This window comes from Spermophilus citellus (assembly GCF_964194105.1).
Source record: "Spermophilus citellus genome assembly, chromosome: 7".
Taxonomy (NCBI): Eukaryota; Metazoa; Chordata; class Mammalia; order Rodentia; family Sciuridae; genus Spermophilus; species Spermophilus citellus.
In genome coordinates this window covers 105,896,450-105,916,002 of record NC_138188.1, presented here as the reverse complement: position 1 = coordinate 105,916,002, position 19,553 = coordinate 105,896,450, and the positions used below count along the sequence as shown (strand labels likewise).

At 37.2% G+C, this 19,553-nt stretch overlaps 1 protein-coding gene across 1 annotated transcript in view; it reads left to right on the top strand.

The window, feature by feature from the left end:
• Positions 1 to 9,895: 9,895 nt before the first annotated feature.
• POLQ (DNA polymerase theta) overlaps positions 9,896 to 19,553 on the top strand; it is a 124,606-nt gene continuing 114,948 nt past the window's right edge. Inside the window, exons 1-5 of the mRNA XM_081301337.1 lie at positions 9,896 to 10,155; positions 10,959 to 11,138; positions 12,645 to 12,775; positions 14,763 to 14,919; positions 17,933 to 18,041. Of these exons, the coding sequence (XP_081157463.1) occupies positions 9,999 to 10,155; positions 10,959 to 11,138; positions 12,645 to 12,775; positions 14,763 to 14,919; positions 17,933 to 18,041 (734 nt within the window). The 5' untranslated portion in view covers positions 9,896 to 9,998. The remainder of the gene's footprint in view (positions 10,156 to 10,958; positions 11,139 to 12,644; positions 12,776 to 14,762; positions 14,920 to 17,932; positions 18,042 to 19,553) is intronic.

The following is a 19,553-nucleotide window of genomic DNA, read 5'->3' as shown; positions in this document are numbered from 1 at the left end:
CATTTTCCCCATCAAGGTGCTGGGTGCAACCAGCCAGAAATGCCAGTGGGAAGCCTCATTTACTCAAATGGTTACTGCCTGCCCCCCCCCCCCACAAGTGGATGGTCTTCCAAGTCTAATAAATCTTCAAAGAACAAAACACACACTGACAGTTGCCACGATGGCCAGACTAGCACAGACTAGGAACTTTGGGGAACGCTGTACAGTAGCTGTGGTAACAGCAGTCTCTCATTCATTCCCCAATTTTCACCCCATGATCAGACCTGTGCTTCTTTGGTCCTCAGCCTACCACCCCACCCCATCTCTTTTAACTCCCTTCAAAGTGAGTGGAGCTGATTTGCATCCTTTAATCTTGTTTCTTGGACTTTGGAATCCAGTTAGACCACTTAAGCCCCACCTTCTGGCTCCCTCCCCTCCTTCCACCTCCCCCAATTACTTAACACGAATCCCCCTCCAGAACTCATTTTCAGACCTGCTTGGTGTGCCTCTCTCTAGAAATGCATGTTCTTTAGTGTGCCCTCATGGTGAGAGACCATTGAAATGTAATTTTTGACATACTCAGACTGCTCCAACAACACTACTCAGACACACCTGATGTCTCTCCCTTCCTCTATCCATTTTGACCTCCCTCCCTTCATTTATTCATTTAATAAAGTATGTTTAGAGTCTAGAGCAACTGTGGCTGAGAATAACAGTCAATATTCTTTTTGTATTTATGCTTCCTGCCGAAGTCTGGCTGGGCACAATTCAGGAGCCACTTGTCAAAAGAAACGAACTTTATTTTTAGAACCACACATGCCAAACCACACAGCTCCCCAGGAAAAACCTTCAGAGCCCAACTGCCACCACCGGCTTCCCACAAGCCTTTCAACCTCCCCCACTCCTTCTGCTCTTGAGGCCAATTGGCTGGGTTGTGTGGGTGGAGCCAAAAAAAGTCCCCCAATGAGCAGCTCCGAGGTCTGAAAGGGCGGGGAAATAGCCCAATGAGCATCACCACAGAGGAGCCAATCAGTTGGCAGCTAGAAGTTTGCTGGGGCCTCTGTGAGCCAATCATCAGCTGGCAGCTGGAAGTATGCTGGCAGCTGGAAGTTTGCTGGGGCCCCTTCGGCTGTGGCTCTCAACATCCTACCTTGGACCACTCTTCAGTCTAGCTCCTGTGTTCTTTTTTTTTTAAGCATTTATTTATTTATTTGTTTATTATTGATTTTTAAAAAATGACAGCAGAAATGCATTGCAATTCTTATTACATATATATACCACAATTTTTTCATATCTCTGTATACAAAGTATTTTGACACCCAATTCGTGTCTTCATACATGTACTTTGGATAATGATGTCTATCATTTTCCACCATCCTGCTAATCCCCTGCCCCCTCCCTATCTCTCCCTATCTAGAATTCATCTAGTCCTCCCATGCTCCCCCTCCCTACCCCACTATGAGTCAGCCTCCTTATATCAAAGAAAACATTCTGCATTTGTTCTTTTGGGATTGGCTAACTTCACTTAGCATTATCTTCTCCAATGCCATCCATTTACCTGCAAATGCTATGATTTTATTCTCTTTTATTGCTGAGTAAAATTCCACTGTGTATATATGCCACTTTTTTTTTTTATCCATTCATCCACTGAAGGACATCTAGGTTGGCTCCACAGTTTAGCTATTGTGAATTGTGCTGCTATAAACATTGATGTGGCTGTGTTCTTTCAATACAATCTTGTCTTCACTTTTACACCTATGTTGTTTAAAGTCTTGGGTGTATCTCTGGAAGACAGCAATCTAATCAGAAAATTCTAATATGGATTTAATCCATCAGCGTTTGATAGGATAATAGTGTTATATTTAGATTTATTTCTACCTCCTTAATTTGTACCATCTTTTTCTCTGTATGTGTTCATTTTAGCTTTTCCAGTCTTCTCTTGGAATGGTTGTACTTTATTTTCTCTCTCCTGCACAATAGTGTATACGTTATATGCAAGTGTTAAAGTTACTTTTTTTTTAAAGCATACATACTTGAGTTTGTCGTTTGTTTGTTTCTTTATTTATCATGGTACTGGGGGTTGAACCCAGGGGCATTTTACCACTGAGCTACATCTTCAGCCTTTTAACATTTTTAAATTTTTGTGACAGGGTCTTGTTAAATTGCCTAGGCTGGCCTCAAACTTGTAACCCTCTTGCTTCAGGCTCACAAGTCCCTAGGATTATAGGTAGGTGCTACCATACCCAGCTTTGGTTTTTAAAATTAAAAACTCGGTTTCTTTATAATTCTACCAAACCATAAAATGTACTTTAGATTTTTGACAATGAATTCTTGTTAAAATTCAGTCTTTCATGCTATTTTTGCAAATTATTTTAGATCAAAATTGCTTTTATGTTCCTAAAAGTAGTTATTATTATTGTCATAAATATTTATTTAGATTTACTTATATTTTTATCAAGTTCTGTGCCATCATCTCTTATTTCACCCCCCTTTATCTTTTGGGCACTATTTTATTATTAATGACATAGATTCTTAAGTAGTTCTTTTAGAGTTGGTCTTTTTAAAAAAATAATTTTTAATTTGTCAATGGACACACAATATCTTTATTTATTTTTATGTGTTGCTGAGGATTGAACCCAGTGCCTCACACATGTGCTAGGCAAGCACTCTACCCCGGCCCCTAGAGTTGGTCTCTTTATTATAAATATTCTCAAACTTTCTTTGCCTAAAATTATGTTTATTACATTGCCATTCTTGCTAATGGGTCAGGTGAGTATAGAATTCACTTATGTTAGAAGTCTGCCAACAGTTGAACTTTTATTCCTTTGTAGGTAATCTTTCTTTACATTTCAGTTGTTTTTAAAATTTTTATGCTTTCCAGTCTTCCAAAAATGTCCAGGTAATGATTGTCTTTATTTATCTTCTCTGTGTTTCATTTTAAGTCTTCATTCTAAATGCTGTTGAATTTCTTCAAGTATGGACATTTCCCCTCTCCTCCCCCTCTCCCTCCCCCCTCTTCCCCTCCCCTTCTCCCTCCTTTTTAATGAAAGAAAGCCTATTTTATTTTTAAAAAAAAAGGAAAGAAAGAAAAAGCAAAACCAGATTCTGTGAACAGGGTGAGTCCTTCAGGCCTTCAGTGTCCTGGTGGTGATCTTGTCCTTCTCAATGATGCGGACGATGACTCCCATGCCTGACACTGCCTCTGGGGTCCACAGTGTTCAGCATGGCTTGGAAGGTGGTTTCAGTCAGGTGTTCTGGAGGCTGGGGCTGTAGCTCAGTTGTAAAGCGCTTGCCTAGCACGTGTGAGGCACTTGGTTTGATTCTCAGCACCACATATAAACAAATAAAATAAAGGTCCATTGGCAATTAAAAATATTTTTCAAAAAAGCAAAAAAACCAGAACAAACAAACAAACAAAAGCAGATGTTTTGGAGCCTTGTTGGGCTCTCAGACCCGTACATTTATTCAGCACAGGTGCCACTAACTACAAACTCGTAGGTCACCATGGATCGTTTACCATCGGGCAGCCAATGAGGTCTAGAGAGCCAATGAAGGACTTAAAGGTCTTCAGGTACAACCCAGCAATAACAGGCACTGTGTAGTAGGGCCCAAACTGTTTCTCATAGAAGAAGTTGGCGATCATGCTTATGAGGGTATAAGGCTTAATCTGCTGACCTTTCTTCAACTCATACAGGTCAGCCAGAACTTGAGGTGCTGGGCAACTGTCTAGATGTCTGTGGTGAGCTTCACCAGGCCAATGTACAGCTGGTCACCCATAGAAGAGATCTATTTGAAGTCCGTGGTCACCATCTGCACCTGGATTCTGAAGTGCCTGTCTGCAGCATGGACACACAGTTCTTCCCATTCAGAGCGATGACAACCCCTCTGTTATAGGACATAATAGACTTGATTGTTGTGTACTAGGACCCCTGAGCACAGCTGAAGTGCCAGTTCAATTATAGACATTTCTGAGCCACGTTTTTCTTGAATGTTGTGATTTTTTTCATTCTAATGACTTCTTCTGGGATTTACATTAAATTTATATCATTCTTATTCTATTCTTCATATTTCTCAACTGCTATCATCTCTGTAACTTTCTGAGTTTCAACTTGTTTAGCTATAGTGCAGAGAGTCTGGTATGTACATTTTATCATTTTGGCTGATGCTTTTATTTTTTAGTCTTTAATTATTTTCTCTCTGTAATTCTTTGCCTACCCGTCCTTGCCAAGGTGTTCCTCAAATTGACTGAAATTTTTATTTTTTTTTAGTTTTTAAATTTGTTTTTAGGATTACATGACAGTATAGTGTATTTTGACATATACAGAATGGAGTATAACTTATTCTCATTAGGATCCTATTCTTAAGGGATGTGGAGTACATGATATGGAGTTTCACTGGTTGTGTATTCATATACGAACATAGGAAAGTTATGTCTGATTCATTATAGTTTTAATTTGCATTTCTCTAATTGCTAGAGATGTTGAACATTCAAACTGAAATCTTATTCATAGATACATTCATTCTTATTGAATGTTGATGCAATTATTTATGGAGTAATAAATACTATTCTGGGGCTGAAGGGGCAGTCAATTATGACTATAATGGACTTGACTCTGACTTCAAGCTATAATGACATCAGTTTTGACATCAGCTATGATAATGACAACAGACCAGGCCAAGGTCTGTTTGGACTAGGGAGGGGACTCTGACTCAGGCCCTTCCTGCTCCTGTCAGCTAGCCCAGAGGATACAAGTCTTACATTAATCTACAAGATCTAGAAACAAAGACCAGAGATCATACTCTACATCCTACAAAAAAAAAAGAAGAAGAAGAAGGAGGAGGAGGAGGAGAAGATTCACCATGTGCCAAGAGTGAGAAATGAACTCAAAGAAAAGTAGAATGTGAAGCTATGGATAATATTAAAGAAAAGATGTAGGCATTAAAGACTCAATCCAGGAAAAGGGATGATGGTTGTCAGGCATTCCAGAGTAAACACAGTACAGAGAAATATCACACCATATTTCAACATCTCTCTTAAAATCTCTATTTCCTCTCAGTTTCTCCTTCTCTTTTATAGTGTCTCTTGGTTTTCGTGCCCATCAACTTGTTTCACCTGTCAACCTGTTATATTCCTCTTTACCTGTCTTCTCCATCCTCTTTCCTTCTCTTCTCTATTTGTCCTTTATCTCCCTTCCTCTCTCTGAAGCTCTTTCAAAACTCATATTTTAAATTTATCGCTCCCATAGTGACCCACTATATTCTCAATGTCTCTCTTTTCTTTATTTTTGGTGCTAGGGTGGAACCTATGGCATCACCCATGTGAGGCAAGCACTCTACCACAAAGCTCCACGCCAAACCCCTCAATCTCTCTCTCACTCAGTCTTTCTCTCTGCACCCACCCTCCCCATCTTAGATAATGTCTCAGTCTCTCAAATCTCTGATTCTCAACATTTTTATCAAAATATACATCTATCTCTGTTGACTTAGGTTAGTCTTATCTCTTTTTCATGGCCTCTTTTACTCATTGTGCTTATATGATTTCTGTCACTCACTTGCTCCCTCTTTTTCTTGGAATTTCTGTTTCTTTTTGAGTTTTTCTTTTGATACCTCAATTTTGTCAAATACCTTAATCTTTCTCAGTTTTTCTCTAGAAGATTTTTTTCAAAATAGATTCATTGAACTCTTATTTAATCTCTTCCTTTTTATGTTTCACAAAAAATACAAAAGTTATAAAAGCATGATCAGAAATATTGATGTATTAACACAGAACCTCAAAACCAAAGCTTATCAAGTACCATAAACTAAACTAAAAGCAAACATCCTGATTCAAGCCAGCTTCTCTGTCCTGGATGACTACAGACCTAACAGCTTTTCACTGGGCTTCCTGCACTTTCTTGGCTGCTCCTGCTCTGGCTCACCCACAACCATCAATATACACTCCATTCCTCCAGAGTTTCTGATTGAAATGTCAATCATTAAAGATGAATAAAATGACTTTTCATATCACTCTTTCAAGCTTGGTTCCTTGAATCTAGTACATTTGAATTCTCCCAAGAATATAGAAAGAGGATGTCAGTCCCTTATTATAACAAAATACCTCAGCCAGCCATGGAGGTGCATGTCTGTAATCCCATCTACTCAGGGGACTAAGGCTGAAGGATCGCAAGTTAGAGGTCACACTGGGAAACTTGGTGAGACCCTCTCTCAGAACAAAAATAAATGGGCTGAGGATGTAATTCAGTGGTAGAGCACTCCTGGATTTTATCTCCAGTGACAAAATAAATATGGAAAGAAAGAAAGGAAGAAAGGAAGAAAGAAGAGAAAAGCAAGCAGAAAAAAACCCCTATAGACCTGATCATTTAGACATTTAAATAAATAGAAGTTTCTTTTTAAAAATTTGTTTTAATTAGTTACACATGACAGTACAATGATATTGACATATCATACATTTGAATCAGATGGGAAAATAGAAGTTTCTTTGGCTCATGGTCATAATTTGTTGCCAGGAGATCTAACCTAAAACAACAACAATAATCAAACAACAACTAAAAAACCAAAGGCTAACTGAAATTCACTAAACAGAAAAAAGGAATCATTAAAAGAAAATCTTGGAACATCAAGCAAGAATACAGACCATATAAAGACAAAATATGAGTAAATACAGTAGACTTTCCTACTCATCTTTTTCTAAAAGTTTTCTATATTGATAATTGGAACAAAAAATCTAACACTGTTCATGTTATGGCTCTCCATGAATACAGATAAAATTCTCAAAATAGTTACATATGGCCCAATTTGCCTTTTTTTTGTTTTGTTTTGTTTACAACAGCATGAAAGTAACATGTATCCGTAAAGGCCATATTTCAACTTTTGAATTTTGAACTTATCTGGGGCCTGCAAATTTGGTAAGATACTCTTTTGCAATGTGATGCTGGACAGCTTTAGTGAGCTTTGGCTTCCAGTCAGTGAAGCAGTCACCAGGCAGAAGCAATTAATGTTCTATATGTGTTGCTGAGCTATAATGGTGGGTAGATTAGGTGCATTAGATGTGTTTTTGACTTATTTTCAACTTAAAATGGGTTTATCAGAACACCCCCTCCCAATCATAAGTCAAGGAGCATCTGTAAGCTATTTCTACTTCTTTGAGTCATTGTGGAGAAATGGGTCTTTCTTCAGGGTCCCCTATAGATTTAAGCCACTGATGAAAACTTTTTCACTAAGGTCACCTGAATTCAAGTCAGCCTCATCCCTGGGCTATACCAGTGGTTCTCAATTCCAGAAGCATGTTAGAAAACCTGGGGAGTTTTTAAGACATACCAGCACCTGGGCTTTAACCAGATGAATTAAGCCAGAATCGTTAGGAGTAGAATATTTTAAAAGCTCTTTAGGGGATCCTAATATTTAGCCACTGGACCTCTTTCAGTTGATAAACACTGGACTTTAAACACAAAATCCTCTTAACGAGCATCTCCTTTATCCTGAGCACATAAGACTAACCAGCACCACTCTCATTGCATTTATTTTCTAGCTTTCTTTTTTTGCCCTTTGTAAATCAGTGCCACTCATATAAGCTATTTATTCAAAGTTGATAAATAATTGTTTTAGTCAATTCATAAAAATAGTTTATGTGAATTTTTATTTTTCCATATAACCTCTGAAATTTCAATGGAAAAGTCACTCAATTATTCATGCAAACTTTCTAAGAGGTGAAAGTCCACACAGACAAAGGAAAAGGAAAGGATGAAAATGAAAGGCAACCCTCTACTTCTCCCATCTTCCCAGCTATATATATTGAAAACTATATTAGAACAAATATCATTTTCTCTGAATAGGACTTACTATATGCCATCCCTATTCTAAGCACTTTATATACATTGACTCATTCAGTCCTCACAAGAACCAAACAGGTTGTTATTATAATTACTCCCATCATATAGATCAGAAAGCAGGCATAAAGGGGCTAAGAAAGTTGTCCCAAATCACACAGTTAAGTCTTTAAACCCTAGACTGACTGGCTCCTGAGCTGTACTGCTAATCTCTATCACAACTATATTGTAAGTTAGGATTCCTTTGATATTTTTATCGAAGAATTATTTTCTTCTATAGCATTCATTTCAAACAGCACTCATTATTGAAGAAATTTTTATTTCTTCGATAACACTTTATTTCTCCCTGAACACATCACAATTTAAAATTATTAATTTATTTGTTCATTGTCTGTCTCCTTCTTTACTCTTTCATTCTGAGATCGGAAAGCATTTCACACCAGTTCATTGCCACATACCCAGTGCCTAGCATACAGTGAAGTGGCACCCCCTTTCTCCACAGAAAAGGCTTAACTGGGCTTTTCCAGAAATCTTCACCATGGCTGATTTTAGGAATGTCAGCAAAAGAGTCTCTGCAAGAGTTCAGTGTAGATAAACTTCCTATTTTTGTGTTGCCCTGTTTTACTTGGCCACTGGCCGGGAAGATACCAGCACTCCAGGTGCTGAACACCCCCTTACTAGTTTTTCACAAACAGGTATCCAGTATAGAAGTTTGTAGAAATGAGCAAGCAAGGCCTCTGGCCTTGAGCTGGGGCTTCACAGAGATGTCTACATTTCTAAAATAGGAGAAGTTGCCAATTGGGCTCCATGGTAACAGCTGGCAGGGGGAGGAAAGAAAGGGGAGAAGAAGCTCCCCACTTCTCAGGTGTTGTCCTTGAGTGGTTAACTTGCCCAGAAGAGTGAAAGAAAAAAAACTGCTTTTATGTGAACTTCTGCAGACTGTGAACTTCTGAACCCCTCCCCTTACATGCTGGGTATAAAACTCTGAAAGTACCTGAACTCGGGGTTCAGGGGATTGATTGATCACAGCAAAAGCTGTGCCCTCTGAACCTGGCTGCAGCCAAATAAAACTGTTTCCTGCTATGTTTGGTGCCTTGCCTTGGCTGTCCCTACTACAATAGTAGATGATGCTCATTAATAGTTGGGTGAAATGAAGGCAGGACTAAAGGGTTTCTTTCATGGAGTAATGTTTCCACCTTGCGGAATTTTCGTATATTGCAATTTTTTAAAAAACAAGGTAGGTTTTCCTATGATAACTGAAGGTCTGGTGTGCTATTTCTCAAACATATTAGAGTCTTTTTTCTTCTTCTTAATTGGACTAGCCCTTTTGAGGTTTTTTGGCACTCTGGAAGAGCCCAGGCTTTTTAGAGCAGGACTGTGATCTCCTAGGTTTGCTTGGTGAAGTGAACTATGCAACTAGGTAATTAGCGGGCATCACTTTGCGTTCAGAACTCATTTGCTTCCACCTTGTTATAGAACAGAACACAGATTCCTTAATAGGCTCTTGGCTCAGAAAGGTCCCTCAAGTACATTTACCGCCCCATCCTTGCAGCGTTCACACGGCTATCAAAGGGGTCTGTAGTCCAGCAATCCCCAATTCCGGATCCCATATTCCTCACTGTATGATGGCTAAAATAGAAATTGTATACAGACTTAGTCTCTGTCCTCCTGTCATACATAGGAAGAAAGCGCAAATTATGTTCCATTAGAAATCCTAGGTTTTCTTGAATAATGTTTTGTGTAATGTTCAAAAGAGGACCGATATGTTAAGAGCTACTTCCCTACCCTGTTACGGCAATTCATTTTATGAAGTTAGCATAGCCGTTTTTATTCAAACTAAAAATGGAAAAGAGAACGATATTTTTAGGCCAGTCTGACTATATTATACATGTAGATTCTGGTGTCATCCTCCTTTACTTTTACTTCCACCCTGATTCTGTCACATTGATCACGAAGGAGGCTGGAAGCCGGAAGTCTCTGATTACAACGCAAGCCGCTCCTTCTCCCTTGACTCTATGGTTTTCGGATTACTCTCTCCACCGAAAACTCTATGGTTCCGGGATGGGTTGGGAGGCCTGAGTTTGAAGACGGTGGCGGGAAGATGGTAGTTATATCTGTCATCAGGCCGGAGTTCTACCCTACCGTAGGGCGCTGGGAGGATGCCTTGTCCTGAACAGCCGAGGAGACTCTGCAATGAATCTTCTTCATCGGAGTGGAAAACGGCGGCGATCAGATTCAGATTCATTCTCGGGAAGCGGCGGCGACGGCGGTTTCAGACCCCAGCTCCTGTCTGGGCCGGTGCTGAGTCCACCCCCGGGCTTGGGACGCAGCCTGAAGGCCGCAGGTGCAGGTACTCTTGTGCACCCTGGGGGCCACGGGATACGTGGCTAGTTTCGCCAGATCACATGCCGGACGATGTCCTCGCTGCGTGGAGCTTGCTTGTTGGCACAATCCACTGGAATTCCGCACTCCTCCGTTTGTGACTCGGGCCTGGTGCTGTGGTCACTTTCTGTTCAGACATAGGCATGCTTTCACTGACGGCGCGGTACTCAACTTCAAGTGACTTCAGGGTTTTTAGATCTTTGCAGAAACAGCCGCCTGGTGGGCCGTTTAAACCCCTTCACCTGAGGGAGGGTTTACTTCTAGAGTGCTAATTTCTCCTTACAGATCCTTATACCGTCTTATCGGGTCGCGGATATAGCAGGCAGTTTGGAGCCCAGGGGAAGGCTGGAAGGGATTTGTAGAGTTTTCTCAGATTGGGTTGGGTGCCAGTTGAACATTAACCCAATTCTTCATTGTTTTGGGGCAGTGGTTATAACACTAAAACTTAATAGAAACTTCTTCAACTTAGCTTTGTAATGAATACATATCTCCCGTGGGGAGCACCACTAATTCCAAACGCCTTATCCATTGTGCCTAACACAATTTTTTGTTTAGAGCTTTTAAGAAAAAGAAAAATATTATAGCCAGTAAATACAAATAACAGTTTTTTCTTACCTTTCTGAACATGGTCAATTTCTCATAAGCTTCTTGAAGTCAGGATGTGCTTTCATTCCAACACATAAGAATTCCAACACACAGTAGAGGACTAATTGCTAAGGTTATATGTTAGAACTAAATTAAAATATTAATTGTTTATGTTTTTCCTGAAAGGGGTATGCAAGCAAACAGACCTGGATGACCAAGTAGACAAGCTGCTATTGGCAAATTGGGGACTTCCTAAAGAAGTTCTGGAGAAGTATCACAGTTTTGGTGTAAAAAAAATGTTTGAATGGCAGGCAGAGTGCCTTTTGCTTGGACAAGTCTTGGAAGGAAAGAATTTAGTTTATTCAGGTATTTAGATTTATGCACATTAATTTCTCTACTATTTTTAAGATGGAAGATGTAAATCTGCTTCCCTCCTTTGATCTCAGTTGCTTTTCAGAGTGTGAACATTATACATTATATGTTTGTGTATTGACTTTTTTGTATAGAGTTATATGTACAAAAGTACATGTAATATGTTTTGTAGAAGATATACATGGGTTTTCAAGGGCAACTTTGACTTTTGCAATTTTTAACCTGTGCTTATTACCATTCTGATTTTAGAAATTAATCATTTGGTAAGACACAATTCCTTGTGTCAGTTTTCTCTGAAATTGTGTGTCTCCCAGATTTTTCATTATGGCTACAAAACAGAATAAGATAATTAACTTATTAGAAGATATAAGTTCAGGCTGAGGAGTTGGACTGGGGTGGCTTTAAAAACTGTTATCACTCACTTGCTGTATAATCTTGCAAACTGTTTAGAGGTGAGGTGAGGGAAGATACTTTGTAGTATTTAGGAAGCGTTAAGTTATTTCACATGTGTAAGAGTATAAAATAGTTTTTGGCACATAGGAAGTACTCCTAAATGCTGACTAGTGGAAGAATGACCTAGCCACTTCAGTTGCTTAAACCAAAACCTGGGTATCATTCATTAATGTGTTCACCAGCTCACACAATTAATCAAAAAGCCCTGCGTCTTTTACCTTAAATATCTCTTGATTCTGACAACTTTTGACTACTTCTTTCTGTTCTTAACTCCATTGCCTGGTTCAGCTCCTTGTCTTTTTTTTAGATAATGGAATAATCTTTTAATGAGCTTGACCTTTTCCTCTGTTCTTGCCCCACTCTTTCAACCCAAAGAGAGCTTTATAAAATACAAATATGATCTTGTCACTCCCTTACTCATCTGTCATTCTGCATTACTTTTAGGATAGTCTAACCTCTTTAAACTCTGGAATTATAAAACTCTCTGTCATGTCTCTGTTATGTCTCTTTATTTTTTTACTCCCCTAGATCACTTCATATTCCAGGCTTACTAAATCGCTCATTGTCTCCTGAACATGCCAGGTTTTCTTCCAGGCCTTTGCACTTGCTGTTTCTCATGCTTGTCATTCCTTTCCTCTTTCCTTCTCATAAGTTCTGTTTCCTTTCCTTAAGCTTCCTTGCAGCTCCTCTCCCTCAACTTCTGGCTCCTATCAGAGGTTACAAGTATTCATCTTCTTCCTCAAGCAGGTCTTTTAGCCATTCAGTATTTAAAGAGAAGAATCTTTAGGTATAACTAGGTACTTGCTAATATTCATCATTCATTGCTGATATGAAACTTTTTTACTCTCTGGTTTTAGTGTGAGACTATTTAGAAAGCTGGCTTAAAGTTAGGTATTTTCAGGGTATAAGGATTTCAAGTGTTAGTTGAGACTTTCCTGATACGGTCATCTTAGGCTCCACAGTATTAGATATGGCTTAAAACATTCAAGTGATGTACCAGATGTTACTTGTTTTTTGTTATAACTTTGTGGAATAATCATGTTTTAGCTCCTACAAGTGCGGGGAAGACTCTTGTTGCAGAATTGCTTATTTTGAAGCGGGTTTTGGAAATTCGAAAGAAAGCTTTGTTTATTCTTCCCTTTGTTTCTGTGGCTAAAGAGAAGAAGTACTATTTCCAGGTAATGTTCTTGTACTAAGTTTGAAATAGTGAAGGCCCATTATTGGCAACCTTGGCTTATTGATTTGAAATTGAATTATATAAGCAAATGAAAAATCTCTTGTTGCACTCATCTAGATTTAAATGTTGACCATTAAAGCATTGAAAGTTAATGGAGGGAAACTTTAAAAAAAGTATTATTGCATAAGAAAGAAAGAGCCATTATGTAAAAATTTGTAAACTTTTCTTAGGAAGGAAACAGAATACTTCAATTGGCCTATAACCATGCAAATTAAGAATCTGGGTTAAAACTAAATGGTAGGACTAGACTGAAGTGTAGAAAGAAGTGAGTGTTTAAGGAAGCATCTTATCCTGTTTGAGGGTCACTAGGAACATTTAGGGGCTGAATAACAAGATACATTGGAGCTTAGGTAAAGCTTCAGGTCTGTGACCTGTTCCTCTGTTCTTAAAACGTGAATAGTAGTTTACATTGATATGATACTAACAGTTTTTAAGGCATTTTCACAAATACAATGTTTCATAAAATAGATTAAACTTACTGTTGTGGTTTGCATTGAAAAAAAAATGTATTATTGGAATGAAAAGATCTTTGTACTGTTAGGCCAAAAAATCTGAGTTTTAGTTCCAGTTTTACTACTGTGTCTTCAGCCCAGACACACACTCTGCTGGGCCTCAGTGTTTTTGTTTTTAAAATGAGGATGTTAACCCTTTGCACTATTGGTTAACTCAATAAATGCTCAGAGGAAATTTATTGAATGAACAGCTTTAAAGTTCTATGGTTCTATAAATCTTTTTAACAGTTATTTCAGAGGCCAAATAGCCAACAAAGCTGGTCCTACATGGTAACAACTTCTCAACTTATACCCAAAATAACTAAATGATGAAAGGATCCTTTTTATTGAGAAGGTATGTTAGTTAAAAGTTAAACTTGGGGCTGGGGATGTGGCTCAAGCAGTAGCGCACTTGCCTGGCATGCGCAGGGTGCTGGGTTGGATCCTCAGCACTACATAAAAATAAAAATAAAGATGTTGTGTCCACCGAAAACTAAAAAAAATAAATATTAAAAAATTCTCTCTCTCTCTGTCTCAAAAAAAAAAGTTAAACTAAAAAAAATTAATATTAAAGTCCCACAGAATTAAACTTTTAAAGACTTTTCTTCCATTATTGGTCTTTAGTAGAATAATAAGACTATATTTAGTAGAATAAAAAGACTTTACCAGGAATAGAAAGAAGCATTTGAGGCTCGATCTGCCCTCTCCACAATTCGTGTATGTATGTATCCATTATTATATTTTGATGCTATGATATCTTGATTAGGCCTAGACCCAGAGACTACCATTCAACAGGAAAATAATAGGGAGCCACAGAAACTGTATTTGAGTTTGGGACCCTGGGATAATTTTCTACCTTATTTTTAAAATGTATTTTTAACTATTAAAACGCCATTTAAGATGTGGCCACTAGAATAAAATGGTTATAGTAGTAGCAAAATCAGCAAGAATTTCAGCTACTCATCGAGAACTTGGTGAACTTGAAAATAACATGGTCAGATGTTTTCTTTCATGTGCAGAAGCTAGAGAAAAAATAGCAAATTCCTTAAAATGTTAAATTAGTGTTAAAATCAGCTAGTTTATTTCTGTTTATTAAATTAAAAATGTTAGTGTTTAAGGTAAATTTTCTCCAATTTTTATAAATACCTCTTAGAACTTTGTAGGTTATTAAATACTATCATTAAAATGATATACTTAATTTTATTTGACTCTGTCTTAATAGGAATTCCTGCACTAAGCTTTGTCATTTCTAAACTTAATATTTCTAGTATATGGTTTTAAAACAAAACAAAAACAGAAAGTCCTGGCCAGGAGCAAATGAGAGTAATCTGATAAATGTCTTTAAATACTTATGTCTATTTTCTGGAATGGAATCTATCTGTAATTGATATATTTTGACCTTTTACCACCCGTATTGTTTCTTTTTACTCAATTCAGAGCCTGTTTCAGGAAGTAGGAATAAAAGTTGATGGGTACATGGGCAGTACCTCTCCAACAGGGCATTTCTCTTCCTTGGATATTGCTGTCTGCACAATTGAGAGAGCCAATGGTCTTATCAATCGCCTCATAGAGGAGAATAAGATGGATCTACTGGGTAAGAAAATACAAAAATGTTTTTTTGGGCACTACTGGGAATTGAACTCAGGAGTGCTCTACCACTGAGCTATATCCCCACCCTTTTACTTTTTGAGACAAGGTCTCATTAAGTTGCCCAGGCTGGCCTTGAACTTGTGAACCTCCCACCTCAGCCTCTTGAGTTGCTGGAATTACAGGTATGTACTACCATTCCAGGCAAAAAATTAGAAAATTAAACATATTTTCTGTTGCTATTTTTGATGAAATAAAGGGGAGCTACTGTGATTTCTATATGTCCCATGTTGTTATTCCATTATCTGTCATCTACTTCTGGAGGCAAGAATTGGCATCTGTAATATTAGGAAATCTGCATTAAAAAATACAAGTTTTGTGTCCTGCTATTATTGATCTCACTACCTTGGATTTTTGTACTTTCGAAAACAGAGATGATATCTTTGAGCCTCAGTCTTTTCTCATTTCTTCTTTTTTGTCTAAACTTTACCAGGAATAGAAAGAAGCATTTGAGGCTGGATCTGCCCTCTCCACAATTCGTGTATTATGTATCCATTATTATATTTTGATGCTATGATATTTTGATTAGGCCTAGACCCAGAGACTACCATTCAAAAGGGAAATAATAGGGAGCCACAGAAACTGTATTTGAATTTGGGACCCTGGGATAATTTTCTACCTCATTTTTTAGATTTATTTTTAACTACTAAAAGGCCATTTAAGATGTGGGCACTAGAATAAAATGGTTATAGTGGTAGCAAAATCAGCAAGAATTTCAGCTACTCATTGAGAACCTGGTGAACTTGAAAACATCATGGTCAGATGTTTTCTCTTATGTGCAGAAGCTATAGAGAAATAGTGAATTAAAAAAGGGGATCTCATGAAAATAAACGGGAGGAGAGTAAAGGAAGGGTTTCAAGGGGGAGGGGGAAGGATGGGAAAGGGAAGGAACTGTGAAATGACATTGACCAAATTATGCTGTGTATGCATGAATATATCACAATGAATTCCACTTTTATGTGCAACTGTATTGCACCAATTAACAAAAAATAGAAGGAAGAACAGTAAGGAAAGGAGATTGTAGCGGGGGGAGTGAAGAGTAAGGGGAAGTATTGGGGATTGAAATGGAGCAAATCATGTTATATGCAATTTTGAGTATGTCAGAATGAACCCTCCTATTATATATAATAATAATGCACTCATAAAAGTATTTATGTATAACAATAGTGCAATCCTTCACAATTTAATAAATAAAATATACAAAAATACCATGGTAATGTTGAGGCAGGATCAAAGAATATGAGACATGGACTCTATTCTGTAAAGCCTTTGAGAAAGAAATCACAATCAATTTGTCTTTTTTTTTTTAATTATTTATTTATTTTTGAAACAGCAAAACAAATTCCACTTTCACCACAATAATTAAATGTTTTACTAGAAAGCAAACACTATTAAAAAAAATAGATGGCATACAGATTGAATACAAAGAAACAGAGTGTGACTTCTGCAAAACGTTTGTGTGGCCTTTTCCTATTTCTACTTGCTCTGCCCTGTTGAATTTTCTTTTTTTAAAAATTGGTTTTATTTTTTAAATACATGACAGCGGAATGCATCAAAATTCTTATTACACATATAGAACTGTTTTTCATACCTCTGTTTGTACATAAGTATGTTCACACCAATTCGTGTCTTCATACATGTACTTTGGATAATGATGTCTATCACATTCCACCATCCTTGCTAATCCCCTGCCCCCTCCCTTTCCCTCCCACTCCTCGGCCTTATCTGGAATTTATCCATTCCTCCAATGCTCCCCCTCCCTACCCCACTATAAGCCAGCCTCCTTATATCAGAGAAAACATTCAGCATTTTGTTTTTTTGGGATTGGCTAACTTCACTTAGCATTTATCTTCTCAAATGCCATGACTTTAATCTCTTTTACTGCTGAGTAAAATTCTATTGTGTATATATGCCACATTTTTTTTTTAAAATCTATTCATCCACTGAAGGGCATCTAGGTGTGCTCCACAATTTAGCTATTGTGAATTGTGCTGCTATAAACATTGATGTGGCTGTGTGCCTGTAGTATGGTGTTTTTAAGTCCTTTGGGTATAGTCCGAGGAGAGTCACAATTTGTATCAACTGTTTTATTACTTGTGACTCCACTGGATGTCAAATATCTTAAGGATTATAATAATCTTATTAAATGTTATTTCCAATGAGTCTAGTGCAATGCTTGGCATACTAGGTCAAATAAACATTTTTGGATGATGAATAAATTCTGGAATAATTCAACAAATAGCAGGACTTTGGAAAACCTTACTGCTAAGGAAAAAGAGTATCCCATGTCATTAGGAAGTTGTCTGAATGGTCCTGATTTTGGTGGGATCCATTGCGGGAGATACCAGTGCATGTGAAACACTGAAGTCACAAAAATGTTTACCAAAGAAGGCATGGGTTGACACTAAATTTTCAGTATTATTTCAAGTGTATAGATTGGTTCAATTCTCTAAGTAGGGAGGACATTATGATCATATTTATCTTTTGCAGTAGTCTATCATATTTTAAAAAGTTCCTTAAAATCATCTGTTTCTTTTTGACCTGATTCTGGTTTTTTTTTTTTTTTTTGGCACAACTTTCTAATGTGAATATGGTTGTTTCCTCCTAAAAAAAAAGTTGACACACTATATAACTGACATAGAAATCTTTGATATATCATTCCTGTAAGGTTACCAATTTGGAAGTGAGTGACAAGAGGCAGTTTTCCTTGGGTTTGGACAGACCTAAGTCAGCTAATCATTGGTTTTTAGCTTTAGAATATATCCAGGAAAAGAATTGCCCATTGTGTGGAATCTGTTTTTTTTTTTTTTTTTGTTGTTGTTTGTTTTATGGTTTGAAATCTGCATCACTTATAATAAATAAAGGTAAATGCTTACTGTAGGGTATAAGATGTTAAATCTCTTAAAAGTCTTCTTGGAATTATGATTTTGTAAAACTTGGTATCTGGAAAATCTTTTTAGGAATGGTGGTTGTGGATGAGTTACATATGTTGGGAGACTCTCACCGAGGATATCTGCTGGAACTTTTGCTGACCAAGATTTGCTATATTACTCAGAAATCAGCATCTAGGTGAGTAGCTGAAATAACTGAATTCTTGAGATTTCAAACAATGTTGGAAAAATGTTTGCAAAAGTAGGCGTTAAACTAAAAGAGGACAGTACTTTCCTTATTTAGAGCAACTGTACAGTAGTTTTTGTTCTAAAATGAATTCTTTAGATAAACTAATTTTAGATTACTTTGTAAACATTCTAAGACTTGACTGCTCACTGCTTTATTTCAGTGTACATAGTTTTGCAATAGGTTTTGGAAATCTAGTTTTTCTGTTTGTCAGTTTTATTTACATATAATTTAAGCAGGTAACGCTTATTTTGTCAAATAGTGGTTCTTCAACTCCTACTTCTCAGTGGCAACAACTTTCAAATCTTCTAGGTTTTTGTTTTTGTCTTTACACTAGTATCTCTAAATGCTACTCCTTGAGTTCTTTTATATTGACTTCTTACTATGGAACATGAAGATTGGGTTCTCTTATATTCTCTATGCAACAATACCCCATCTTCTCCCCAATTCTGTACAGTCTCTCTTTCTCCTTTGATCCTGTTTCTACTCTCTAGATATAATTATATTCTAATTTTGCTTAGATCGTTATTCAGTGTCATAGTAATGTGACTGTCTGAATGCCATTATCCACTGAGCTATTATAAACTGTGATTACTTTTACTTTTCTAAAAAACCTTTTTTTTCCTCTGAAATTAACAAATGTATTTTTTAATGGCTTGGTTTCCTTATGCATTTATTGCTAATATATCCATAGCCTCTTGCTCAATTGTGTAAATCTCCATTATATTCCAGCACATTTGATATTCTACCAAAGTTGTCATCTTGAAGATGTTTGTCCTAAAGCCTTCTGAGTTGTTCCAATCTGAAAGGTGGTTAGTCTGTACTTGTGTTGTGCTGCAGTCATCTGGGATCTCCCTTCACCATTATCACTCATTTCTATTGCTTTTTACTTCAGGTAGAGCCCCCTTTCTGGATCACATGTCTTTCTCTTCATTTATTTCCTTACTTTGGTGGGGATGTCTTCTCGGAAGTACCACTTTATTTCTGTGAACACACTATCATGGTTATCGGTTGTTTGAGAACTTGTGTGTTTGAAAATGTGTTGCAATTATTTTCATAGATTGTCCAGACATAAAAATCAAGATTGGGAATGTTTTTCCTTCAGAATTGTCATGGCTTTACTTTCCCATTTTATTGAGAAATCCAATGCCATGCTGATCATTCATTCTTTGTATAAATTTTTAAAATTCTGTCTGGGAGTTTTTAGGAGCTCCTTTCTTTCCCTATGTTTTGAAAGTTTGTTCCAATATGTCTTGCTGGACACTTAATAGGCTCTTTCCATTTTGTGGAGATTTAAGCACATTTTTCTTTCTCAGTATGTGATAGAACACGCAGATAACCATCTGTATCCCAAATCTTTATGGATATGATAATATTACTATGAAATCAGCAATTTTGACCTAATGGATACATGTATAATAATTAGCAAAAAATGTCAGAGTACATGTTCTTTTCAGTTTCACA